Raw genomic sequence first — 12,523 nt, forward strand, 5'->3', positions numbered from 1 at the left:
ATACACTCACATCTGTGCACACATGTACACACACATACACATGCACCCACACACAGAGACACATTTATACACACACATGGACACTGTCACGCCCGTAGCTTCATTATAGAATTTAAGATAGCTGCAGTCCGTGCAAGGGGTGATTGGCATTTTGATTCTTCGTCATGTCAAGGATGTCAGAAGCTGTCTGCCATGTGTCTGAGAATCAGTTTGTCTGCTTGCTCCATGGTCTGTACTTTCGTGAGGTAATTTAAAAAAATTTTCAGTTTGTTTATTTGTATAGAAGTTTGAGACACTTCCTATTTTATGGGCGAGGGGCAGAATATAAGAGGGGAGGTGGTACTGCTATACAAATGCAGTGTATAACAGGGACACGTCGGGGTTTTGTTTGCAGTCAACCACCTTCATCCACGCTCGCTATCCCTCGTACGCCAGCAGCCAGTCCAGTGGCCTTGACCTCTCTGCCCGTGACCCACCCTCTGCGCCCCTGTACGAAAACTTGCCTCGCTCGGGCTCCATGCCAGCTCTGAACCAGAACGGGTCGGGTCAGGGGTCGCGGCGGTCGTCGATCAACCTGATGGCCCCCAAGCCGTTCACCCCATACCAGGACAAAACGGCCAAGCCCTTCCGGAGCGACCTGGCCCTGCACAGCACTGACCCCTTCACCGCCGACCTCACCGCAGACACGGCCAGCAAAGCCTTCAGCAGCCAGGTGGCGCTCAGCTCATGGGACGGGAGCCCCGCAGACTACACCGTGGTCCGCACGAATGACGGCGTCAGCACTGCAGCTGCTCCGCCCCTGACCTCCGACCCCCTGGGTCAGGTGGTCACGGCCCACCCCTTCCAGCTGGGCGGGTCGGCAGACAACATTGTGGACCTGCAGCAGACGACGGGAGGAGGGGTTCGATCCTCACTGCCCTCGTACACCCGCCTTCCCCAGCCGTTCAGGGCGCCCAGCTTTGGTTCGAGTCCCAGCAACCCTGAGCTGTCAGCGCCGTTATCATTGTCATCGTCGCAGCCAACCTTCACGGGCGTGACCCGACCGGTGCTGGAGGGCGGGAACACATCTCGGGTCTATGCCCCCCGACCCTGGGCCAAGGAGCGTGCTGAGGTGCAGCCGGGGCTGTACGATGTGAAGAGGTCGCCCAAAGGTCGCTTCATGACCGTGTCGTCTAGCCAGCCCACCACCTTGGAGCCAGGGGCGTACAACTCTCCGTCCTTGCAGTCAGCTCTGGCCGGGGATCTGATCTCCAATGGCAGGGTGAGGGGAAATGTGTTGTTTCTTGTATCTGCATCCCTGGTCTCGTGTGTGTGTGTGTGTGTGTGTGTGTATTCTTTTTGTGTGTTGGCTGGTGCCTTCGAGAAGCTGCAGGCATGGTTCTGTTACTGTACACATTTCTGTATGCATGCCTTTTTTTCTTTCTTTTTTTTAATTTTTTATTTTTTTTTTGTGGGGAGGTTTTGGTTTGCATACCAAAACTGTGGTTGTATGTGTGTTTCTATGTTATGTTTGATGTGTATTAGCTCTGGTTATGTGTGGTATTCAGCCATTGTCATTATGTGTATTTGAGTATTCATGTCCACACTTGCAAACCATTGTGAATTTTAAAAAATGTTACGAAATTACAATTTTCTATATTTTTATAGAAACAACCAAATTAAAACAAAAAATTCCACAAGATCCCAGTGATGGAGTCACTGTCATTGACACCAAACAAAATCAGTCAGTTCATTTAAATTTTAATCAATCAAATAACTCTGATGGTCTGGCTGCATGAAATACAGCACAACACAGTGCAACTCAACACAACGCAACTCAACACAACAGCACAACACAGCGCAACACAACACAGCACAACACAGCGCAACACAACAGCACAACACAGCGCAACACAACACAGCACAACACAGCGCAACACAACACAGCACAACACAACACAACACAACACATTAACTCACTCAGTACGGCCAGTCCTCTCTTCTCCTCTGCACAGACCCCTCGGATGTCCAGTGGGTGTCTGAATGACCCAACCTTTAGCTTCCGTCGTCAAAATTGTGGTATTCTTTGTCAACATTCACGTCTTCAGTGTAAGAGCTTTCCGCTTGCAATATTTTGATGATGGTAATTGGGGTGAAATGCTGTTAACGTGGTCTCTTTCGCCGTTCGTATGGAAAGAGTTAAAACACAACACAAAACAACAGTCCAGCTGACCACACACTGTACGGCATGTCACACACAGTGAAGGACACTAACTGACCATGCTGACTGCTGACTGGACAGTGCATGTTGCCCTGTGGCTGTGTGTAGGTGGACAACGTTCCCGACGTGGTCAAGAGCTCCCTGACCAACGTGGACAAAATTGACCAGATGGACGAGGACATGATTGACCGTGAAATCGTGAGTGGACCGCTGACCAGATATGGGGGTGGTTAGGGTCGGGGGTGATTGGGTTTGGGGGTGGTTGGGGTAGGGGGCAAATAGGGTTTTGGGGGAATTTGGGGTAGTTGGTGGTTGGGTTATGGGGTGGTTGGTATCGGGCGGGGGATTTGGGTTGAGGGGTGGTAAAGAGGGGTCAGTTGGCTAATGTTAGAGCTTTGGTAGGGGGAGGGGGGTGGCAGTGGATTTGAAGGTATCTGTGCATGAGGGGCAGTTCAGACTTGGCAGTTGGAATGGTGTGTGTGCGTGCATTGTGTGTGTTTGTGTGTATGTGTTGTGGTAGTTCTTTATGTTCATATTTACATATGTGTGCGTGTGTGTGTGTGTGCGTGTGCAGGTGTTCCTACGGCTGTTTCTGTTAACTGTAAAAGTGTGGGGTGCGATGTGAGGTCTGTTCAGAAAGTTTTATGGTTGCCCTTGAAGCTTAAGAATTTGTCACAGAGTTTGAATAGGTGGGAAGAAAACTTATGTCTTGGAACCTCATCAAGTATTTAAAAAAAAAAACAACAACAACCAGACTACAACTTGTGGGGGTCAAATTAGTTCTGGTTTCTGCCTTGGGAGGGTTTGTGTTTTTCTTAGGGATGGGCAGTCGTGGGTTTTTTTTTGTGTGTGTCAATAATGGCTAGCTGTCTTCATGTGTCGACATGTGGGTTTCAGAATGTTTGCCTAGAGGGAAGCGTATCACAACAGGAAAGGGAGGGAAGTGGATTTGTGTGCTAAAATCACAGAGACTGCCACCAGCAGTGATGTGTGTTGTTGCAAACAAGCATGTGGCACAGTGATGTGGCTGTGTTGGATTGATTGCAAATAGCATGTGGCTCAACTACACAGCTTCCTCCTCCTACCACTCACTGTTTGTTACTGTGTATCTACCACTGTACATAAACTATGTATTTATACTCTGTATTAATTCGTGCATGAATATATAAACATATTACATCATAGCATGGCATAATGATGATAAACTCCAGATTTTGGTGACTATATACATGTATATATATATATATATATATTATACACCTATACTTATTTATGGTTACGTATGCACATGGTGAACAGTGTTATCAGTAAATGAACAGACTACATGTGTTGTGCCTTCACAGAGAAGCATTTTGCCATGCATCTTGATCTTGTTGTTTTGATGTTTGATGCCAAGAAGAGTCTGGGAGTTGAACACTGGTATTAAGATAAAACCTCACTTTTGTCCTGCTTTGCACACATGCAGACAAAGTGCTTCACCGTTGTTGTTGTTTTTCAAGAAAGAACACTTTCCTGCACATGTCCTCGCTCTCCACAGCACCTGTGTGTTTTTTTTCTGCTGTTTGATTGGCTTAGAATGCAACTTCTGCTGTGGTGTGATTGGTTGAGGCTTGTGCTGTTGTCATTTGATTGGCTGTTGCATCATCCGCTGTGGTGTGATTGGTTGAGGCTTGTGCTGTTGTCATTTGATTGGCTGTTGCATCATCCGCTGTGGTGTGATTGGTTGAGGCTTGTGCTGTTGTCATTTGATTGGCTGTTGCCTCGTTCACTGTTCTGCCATGACTGACATCACTGTACATGGCCACACCCTACATCCATTCTTCACACAACTGTACCAGCCAGTGTGCGAAGTGGTGGCCTGGTGATAAAGTATCCATCTAGGAAGCGAGAGAATCTGAGCGCACACATTTGAATCACACACTCTCCAGCATCTTCATCCCTGCTACTCAACCTTGACCGGTGGTCATTTGTGGTAGTCATTTGGATAGATGATAAACCAAGATACTGTGTGCAGCATGCGATTAGCACATGTGAAAGAACCCACAGCATTAAAAAAAAGGGTTGTAGCTGGGGAGGGCAGCCTGGATTTCATACAGAGAAATCTGTTGTGAATATATGTAACACTGTACTATACAACACAGTACAATACAAAACAAGACAAGGCATTGCAATGCAATGCAATAGTTGTTTCAATGCTGGGCAGTATAGGCTGTTCATGTAGTGGGCAGATTTGGTCGCTTCATCACCACCACATTTCCACCATGGCTCTGGCAGTAGATTTCCTTATGTTTGCACTGGATAGGCGATCACTGTTTTTTGCACATCAACATCATCATCATCAAGTTTGCACTGTTTGTTGTTTGGAACACAGTCAAGTGTATGCCCAAGTTTTCCCATCGGTACAAGAAAACTCTCCTGTCAGAAACTTTTTTTTTTTTTTTTTTGAAGAATTATTATTGACAGGCAATTTAAAAAAAGAAAATTAAAAACATTATCATATACAAAATTGTTTCCTATGAGCTTTGATTTGAAGCTTTTGTTATATTCTTTTATGTCATTTGGTTGCATCACAATGGGTCTCTTGGATTTGTTTGCGGTGTAAACAAATAAAAACTATGTGAGACCACAGGTTGTAGAAAGCAAAATGTAAAGAAAGGTTTCGTATTTTGGTGGGAAGTTGATGATAAAGTAATAAATGGATAATTGCATTTATTACTGGGCAGCGCCCTGAAAGGGCTGTTGTAAGAATGAGTCGGAAGCAAGCTGCATATTGAAAATGAAAGTGAAGACTTTTGTGGTTTTAGGTTATCTGGTATCTGGAAATGTAAAGAAAAAAGTTTCTTTAGAATCAAACGCAGAACTTGAAAATATTTTCAGTCGTTTTACATCATCTTCCTCAGCTGAACTGGTACTTTCCTGCAGCATACTTTCCAGTATCAGTATCCTGGTTGGATACTTTCCCGTATCAGTATCCTGGTTGGATATTTTCATGTATAAGTATCTTGATTAGATACTTTCCTATATCAGCATCCTTGTTGGATGCTTTCCTGTATCAGTATGCTGGTTTGATACTTTCCTGCAGCAGCATCCTGGTTTGATACTTTCCTGCAGCGGTATCTTGGTTGGATACTTTCCTGTATCAGTATCCTGGTTAGATACTTTCCTGTATCAGTTTTACTGAGGATAGTGGTGTGAAACCACTGAAGTACGCAAGTGTGTTCAACTTTTGATTCTGAACAAGGAAACTTCTGCAACATTGATGACCTTACAACTATAACTAGTATACTGGCTGTTCTTTAAAACCAGACAAGAAGAAGAAGAAAATAGTGGATTAGTCAATGAGAAGGTAATTCATAATGAAAATAGTAATGCTGTTCTATAAAACCAGAAAGAAAAAAAAAGTGGATGAATGAGAAGGATTCATAACAAAAGTGATAAATCTATTAACTACTGAGCTGTAGGGCTAGTGGAAGAATGAATCAGAATCGTGCGGCACGTTGAAAATATAAGTGATGATCTCGCAGCTGCAAGGGCTGTCCTGTCAAACATGAAAAGCGAAAAGAAGGAAAATTGTTGAGGAGAAAGAGACAGAGAGAGAGAGAGGAAAGGCTAAAACATGAAAAGCGAAAAGAAGGAAAATTGTTGAGGAGAAAGATACAGAGAGATAGAGGAAAGGGTAAAACATGAAAAGCGAAAAGAAGGAAAGTTGTAGAGGAGAGAGAAAGAGGATACGGATACGGATGATTCATCCATTAGGCCATAGCCCCTACGAAGGGGTAAACAAACATCTGTCACGTCGCATTTGTTTGAATAAACAGGAATAAATAAAAAACACATGCAACACAGATACATTAGCACAACTTATCGCGAGGTTGCAATTGGAGAAAGAGAGAGGAGACGCTTTGATGTTTTACTGTCATTGACTGTACAGTCCTTGTGACAGGGGGGAACAATACATTATCAGGAAACATAAGATCAAACAAAGAAACATAATATAAATCAACATTCTCATCACACATACAAATAATGTATATACCGACAATGGGACAAACATAAATCAACTGATCACTTCGGTCAGCTCGACCATCCAAATGAATAAATATTTTGTATACACATGCACACAATCATGTGCATCTATCAAATTATCATCAAATAATATGTCCTATAATAGTTGGTTTTTTTCCATAAATGAATAAATGAATTTTGCTTTACTCATATTTGTACATTTAACTTCTGTTTATCACTTTCTTTCGAAAATCCCATGCTTCTGAAATATATTTAGCAAATGATTTTGTGATGTCTTCATCATTCGATCAAAGAGAGAGGAGAGAGAGAGAGGGCAATGGGTAAAACATGAAAAGCGAAAAAAAAAAAAGAAAAAAAAGGAAAGTTGTGGAGGAGAGAGAGAGAGCAGTGGGCTGTGTACTGACACGGGGGTCCCTGTGCTGTGACCAACAGCTCTACTTCCCCGAGAAAGTGTCGATCCCTGAGCGCTATGATCCCGAGGCCGACGCGGAACAGCTGACGGACGCCCAGAGACTGGAGCGCCAGGAAAAGGCAGAGCGCATCAAGCGTATCCTGGCCAGTCAGAGGTATGGGGGTGTGTGTGGGGGGTTGCGTGGGGGGGTTGATGGGGGGGAGTGTGTGTGTGTGTGTGTGTGCATCACGTGCATTCTGGCCAGTCAGAGGTATGGGGGTGTGTGTGTGGGGTTGGGGGTCGGGGGGGTTGATGGGGGGGAGTGTGTGTGTGTGTGTGTGTGTGCATCACGTGCATTCTGGCCAGTCAGAGGTAGGGGTGTGTGTGTTTGAGTGTGGGTGTGGAGGGTTTGTGTGTGGCAGGGTGTGTGTGTTTGTGGAGGGTGTGTGTGTGTGTGTGTGGGTGTGGAGGGTGTGTGTGTGTGTGTGTGTGTGTGTGTGTTTGTGTGTGGCAGGGTGGGTGTGGAGGGTGTGTGTGTGGCAGGGTGTGTGTGTGTTTGTGTGTGGCAGTGTGAGTGTGTGGCAGGGTGTGTGTGTGTGTGTGTGTGCGCGCGCATCATGCACATTCTAGCCAGTTAGATGTGTGTGTGGTGGGGTGTGTGTGTATGTGTTTGTGTGTGTGTTCATTGTGTATGTTTGTGTGTGCATGAGCGCATTCTGGCCAGTCACGTGTGTGTGTGTGTGTGTGTGTGAGGATATGCACAGGTTCATTCTGTGTGTGAGGTGGGTGTGTGTGTGTGTAGGGGTGTGTGTGATGAATTCTACAGTATCGAATAGCTATTTTTAAACACGTCAATGCAAGACAGCAGCCTTCATTACAGGTTGTGCACGGCGCCGTTGACAAAAAGAATTGTGCAGTCAGTGTTGTTGTTTTGTTGCCTTCAGTTCAGGGCCCGTCACTGAAGCTGAGGGCAGGTTGTGGTGATGCCTTCAGTTCAGGGCCTGTCACTGAAGCTGAGGGCGGGTTGTGGTGATGCCTTCAGTTCAGGGCCCGTCACTGAAGCTGAGGGCGGGTTGTGGTGATGCCTTGCTGCATGCTGTGTCATTGAGGGCTGTGGGCTGGGTTTCATGAGCCACCTCAGCAGCGCTAGATTTCTTTGGCGTTAAGAAGGTTCCTAACTTCACACTAGTTCCACAGACTTATGAACATGAACATCCTTGGTGCAAAGCAAACCTAGCAAATGCTGATTCCACAGACTTTTGAACATCCTTGGTGCAAAGCAAACCCAGTGAATGCTGAGTCCACAGACTTATGAACATTCCTGGTGCAAAGAAAACTCAGTGAATGCTGATTCCATAGACTCCAGAATGTATTCCATACACTGATGAACATTCTTTCTGCAAATCAAACTTTGCAAATGCTGATCCCATAGACGTTAGGAACATTCTTGAGGGAAAGCAAACTAAGTAAATGCTAATTCCATAGATTTAAGAACTTACTTGATGGAAAGCAAACCTAGTAAATGCTTATTCCATAAAATTAAGAACTTTCTTGATGCAAAGCAAACTTAGTAAATGTTAATTCTACAGACACTGGAATATTCTTAACAAAGCATACGCAGTAAATGTGAATTCCAGTGACTTAGGAACATTCTTAACGCAAAGAAAACTTAGCGGTACAGAGATTGGTCATGAAACCCAGCCTTGGTGGTGGTGGTGGTGGATGGTGTTGGGAATGTTGACTGCGCTAACACCTGTGAGGCTGTGTATGAGCGACTGACTGACAGCTTGCCATGCGGGATTTGAACTTGAAGACACAATCAGCCTGTGTATTGTGTTTGTAAACTGCTCAGTGATATGGATGTGCTGCTGTGTGCTGACTGACTGTATTTATCCTGATGAGGTGTATGGTGTTGTCTTGGTGTACTTTTCAGTCTGTATGCTTGTATATTGTGTATAAAAAAAAATGAAAAAAAATATATATGTATATATAAATATGAAGCATGTCTTCTAATCACAGGGTTAAAACAGCAGCAATGCTGGGTCAAACAAGTGAAGAGTTGTTTGTGACAAAGAGTCTGCATGGGGTTGGGATCTGGATGCAGTAGTTTGGGGGATTAAGACTCTCTCTCTCTCTCTCTCTCTCTCTCTCTCTCTCTCTCTCACACACACACACACACACACACACACACACACACACAGTGCTTTTCTTGGTTTTGACCTGCAGGGTGGGGACCGATAGATGACCATTTCTCCACAGGATGTGGGATGGCACAGACTTTTGTACAGAGCACAGTGATCAGCGGGGAACCAGTGCAGCATGCAGTGAGGCTGAAGTCTTTCGACACAAAGAGACCAGCACACCCACAGTCATTCTGGGCAGAAATTGTGCTGTCTCAGGCTTTCAAAAAGAAATAAAATAAAAGATAAATGAACAAATAAATATATGAATGAATAAAAAAATAAAAAAAGAGTTGCACAGTTTTCATAGACCAGCCATCAGAAACGTGTAATGTGTATGTCTCAGGCTAAAAATGAATCTTTAAAAAAAAAAAAAAAAGGATTAAAAAAAGCCCTGCAATTTTCACAGACATTTGGAAATAAAAATGTGTGCATTTTCATGATGGGAGTCGACAATAACTGGTCTGTGTTTCCAGTCTGTCATTGCAGACGTTTTGATGACTGACGTCCCAGCACTTGGTGGTCTCAGCTGTTGGCTGTTTATCGCTCTTTGCATTTCTGTCTGAAGATCTGATGGTTGGGTTTGAAGGTTCTTGGTTTTCATACCTTGACCCCCTGTACCCCCTCCCCACCCCCTGCCCCCACCTTGCCTCTACAGGGGTTATAGCGACAGCAGTGCACTTAGTCGTGTGAAAAACAGGACAGGTGGGGGGGCAGTTGGTGATTGACGTTTGTTCCACTGCGTAGAAAGTGTCTTCAGTTTAACGTCTTTCCATTTTGATGTTAGACATTGTTATGGGGAATGTTGGGATTTTGGTGTTTGTTTCACTGAGATAGAAAGTGTCTTCAGTTTAACGTCTTTCCATTTTGATGTTAGACATTGTTATGGGGAATGTTGGGATTTTGGTGTTTGTTTCACTGAGATAGAAAGTGTCTTCAGTTTAACGACTTTCCATTTTGATGTTAGACAGACATTGTTATGGGGAATGTTGGGATTTTGGTGTTTGTTTCACTGCGATAGAAAGTGTCTTCAGTTTAACGTCTTTCCACCCACAGTGATGTTAGATAGAAACTGTTATGGGGGATATTGGGATTTGGGCAGTTCTTTCACTGCAATAGAAAGTGTCTTCAGTTTAACGTCTTTCCATTTTGATGTTAGACAGACATTGTTATGGGGAATGTTGGGATTTTGGTGTTTGTTTCACTGCGATAGAAAGTGTCTTCAGTTTAACGTCTTTCCACCCTCAGTGATGTTGGATAGAAACTTATGGGGGATATTGGGATTTGGGCGGTTCTTTCACTACAATAGAAAGTGTCTTCAGTTAACCTCTTTCCACCCAAAGTGATCTTAGATAGAATGTGTTGCAGGGGGAAAAGTGGGGTTTGGGCGTTAATTTCACTGCAATAGAAAGTGTCTTCACTCTGACGTCTTTCCACGTCTTGGTGTTTGTTTCACTGCAATAGAAAGTGTCTTCACTCTGACGTCTTTCCACGTCTTGGTGTTTGTTTCACTGCAATAGAAAGTGTCTTCACTCAGAAAGTGTCTTCAGTTTAACGTCTTTCTACGTCTTGGTGTTTGTTTCACTGCAATAAAAAGTGTCTTCACTCAGAAAATGTCTTCACTCTGACGTCTTTCTACGTCTTGGTGTTTGTTTCACTGCAGTAGAAAGTGTCTTCACTCTGAAGTCATTCCACGTCTTGGTGTTTGTTTCACTGCAATAGAAAGTGTCTTCACTCTGACGTCTTTCCACGTCTTGGTGTTTGTTTCACTGCAATAGAAAGTGTCTTCACTCTGACGTCTTTCCACGTCTTGGTGTTTGTTTCACTGCAATAGAAAGTGTCTTCACTTTGACGTCTTTCCACATCTTGGTGTTTGTTGAACTGCAGTAGAATGTGTCTTCACTCTGACGTCTTTCCACGTCTTGGTGTTTGTTTCACTGCGGTAGAAAGTGTCTTCACTCTGACGTCTTTCTACGTCTTGGTGTTTGTTGAACTCCAATAGAAAGTGTCTTCACTCTGAAGTCATTCCACGTCTTGGTGTTTGTTGAACTGCAATAGAAAGTGTCTTCACTCTGACGTCCTTCCACGTCTTGGTGTTTGTTTGACTGCAATAGAAAGTGTCTTCACTCTGACGTCTTTCTATGTCTTCGTGTTTGTTTCACTGCAATAGAAAGTGTCTTCACTCTGAAGTCATTCCACGTCTTGGTGTTTGTTGAACTGCAGTAGAAAGTGTCTTCACTCTGACGTCTTTCCATGTCTTCGTGTTTGTTTCACTACAATAGAAAGTGTCTTCACTCTGACGTCTTTCCACGTCTTGGTGTTTGTTTCACTGCAATAGAAAGTGTCTTCACTCTGAGGTCTTTCCACGTCTTGGTGTTTGTTTCACTGCAATAGAAAGTGTCTTCACTCTGAGGTCTTTCCACGTCTTGGTGTTTGTTTCACTGCAATAGAAAGTGTCTTCACTCTGACTCTGAGGTCTTTCTACGTCTTGATGTTTGTTTCACTGCAATAGAAAGTGTCTTCACTCTGATTCTGAGGTCTTTCTACGTCTTGATGTTTGTTTCACTGCAATAGAAAGTGTCTTCACTCTGAAGTCATTCCATGTCTTGGTGTTTGTTGAACTGCAATAGAAAGTGTCTTCACTCTGAAGTCATTCCATGTCTTGGTGTTTGTTTCACTGCAATAGAAAGTGTCTTCACTCTGACGTCTTTCCACGTCTTGATGTTTGTTTCACTGCAATAGAAAGTGTCTTCACTCTGAAGTCATTCCATGTCTTGGTGTTTGTTGAACTGCAGTAGACAGTGTCTTCACTCTGACGTCTTTCCATGTCTTCGTGTTTGTTGAACTGCAATAGAAAGTGTCTTCACTCTGACGTCTTTCCACGTCTTGGGGTTTGTTTCACTGCAATAGAAAGTGTCTTCACTCTGACGCCTTTCCACGTCTTGTTGTTTGTTTCACTGCAATAGAAAGTGTCTTCACTCTGACGCCTTTCCACGTCTTGGTGTTTGTTGAACTGCAGTAGAAAGTGTCTTCACTCTGACGTCTTTCCATGTCTTCGTGTTTGTTTGACTGCAATAGAAAGTGTCTTCACTCTGACGTCTTTCCACGTCTTGGTGTTTGTTGAACTGCAATAGAAAGTGTCTTCACTCTGAAGTCATTCCATGTCTTGGTGTTTGTTGAACTGCAATAGAAAGTGTCTTCAGTTTCATTTCTTTCCACTTAAAGTGATGTTAGATAGAGTGTTATGGGGGACATTGGGGTTTCAGCATTTGTTTCAGCATGATGGAAAGTGACATTAACATCTTTCTTCTGTAAGTGATATCGGGTAGAAAATGTTATTGGGGATAGGCGTCTCAACCCAACATGTAATTAATGCACCGTGTGTTGCATTGGGTCAGCCCAACATCTTATTTATGCGCTATGCTGCGAAAGGTTTTCCCAGACATGTAATTGATGCACCGTGTGCTGTGTTAGGTCAGCCCAACATGGAATAATCCACCATGCTCTGTGATGTTCAGCCCAACATGCAATTTATGCGCTGTGTGCTGTGTTAGGCCAGCCCAACATGTAATCAATGCTCCATGTGCTTTGTGGGTCAACCCAACATGTAATTGATGCACCATATGCTGTGTTGGGTCGGCCCAGCATGGAATAATCCACCATGCTCTGTGATGGTCAGCCCAACATATAATAAATGCAGCACATGCTGTGTTGGGTCAGTCCAAT

At 44.0% G+C, this 12,523-nt stretch overlaps 1 protein-coding gene across 1 annotated transcript in view; it reads left to right on the forward strand.

Annotated features, from left to right (window-relative positions):
* Positions 1-12,523, forward strand: part of LOC143286534 (uncharacterized) — an 87,345-nt gene that overhangs the window by 70,448 nt on the left and 4,374 nt on the right. Inside the window, exons 25-27 of the mRNA XM_076594134.1 lie at positions 395-1,261; positions 2,309-2,398; positions 6,659-6,792. Coding sequence (XP_076450249.1) covers positions 395-1,261; positions 2,309-2,398; positions 6,659-6,792 — 1,091 coding nt within the window. The remainder of the gene's footprint in view (positions 1-394; positions 1,262-2,308; positions 2,399-6,658; positions 6,793-12,523) is intronic.

Source organism: Babylonia areolata, chromosome 10 (genome assembly GCF_041734735.1).
Source record: "Babylonia areolata isolate BAREFJ2019XMU chromosome 10, ASM4173473v1, whole genome shotgun sequence".
In the NCBI taxonomy this organism is placed as follows: domain Eukaryota; kingdom Metazoa; phylum Mollusca; class Gastropoda; order Neogastropoda; family Buccinidae; genus Babylonia; species Babylonia areolata.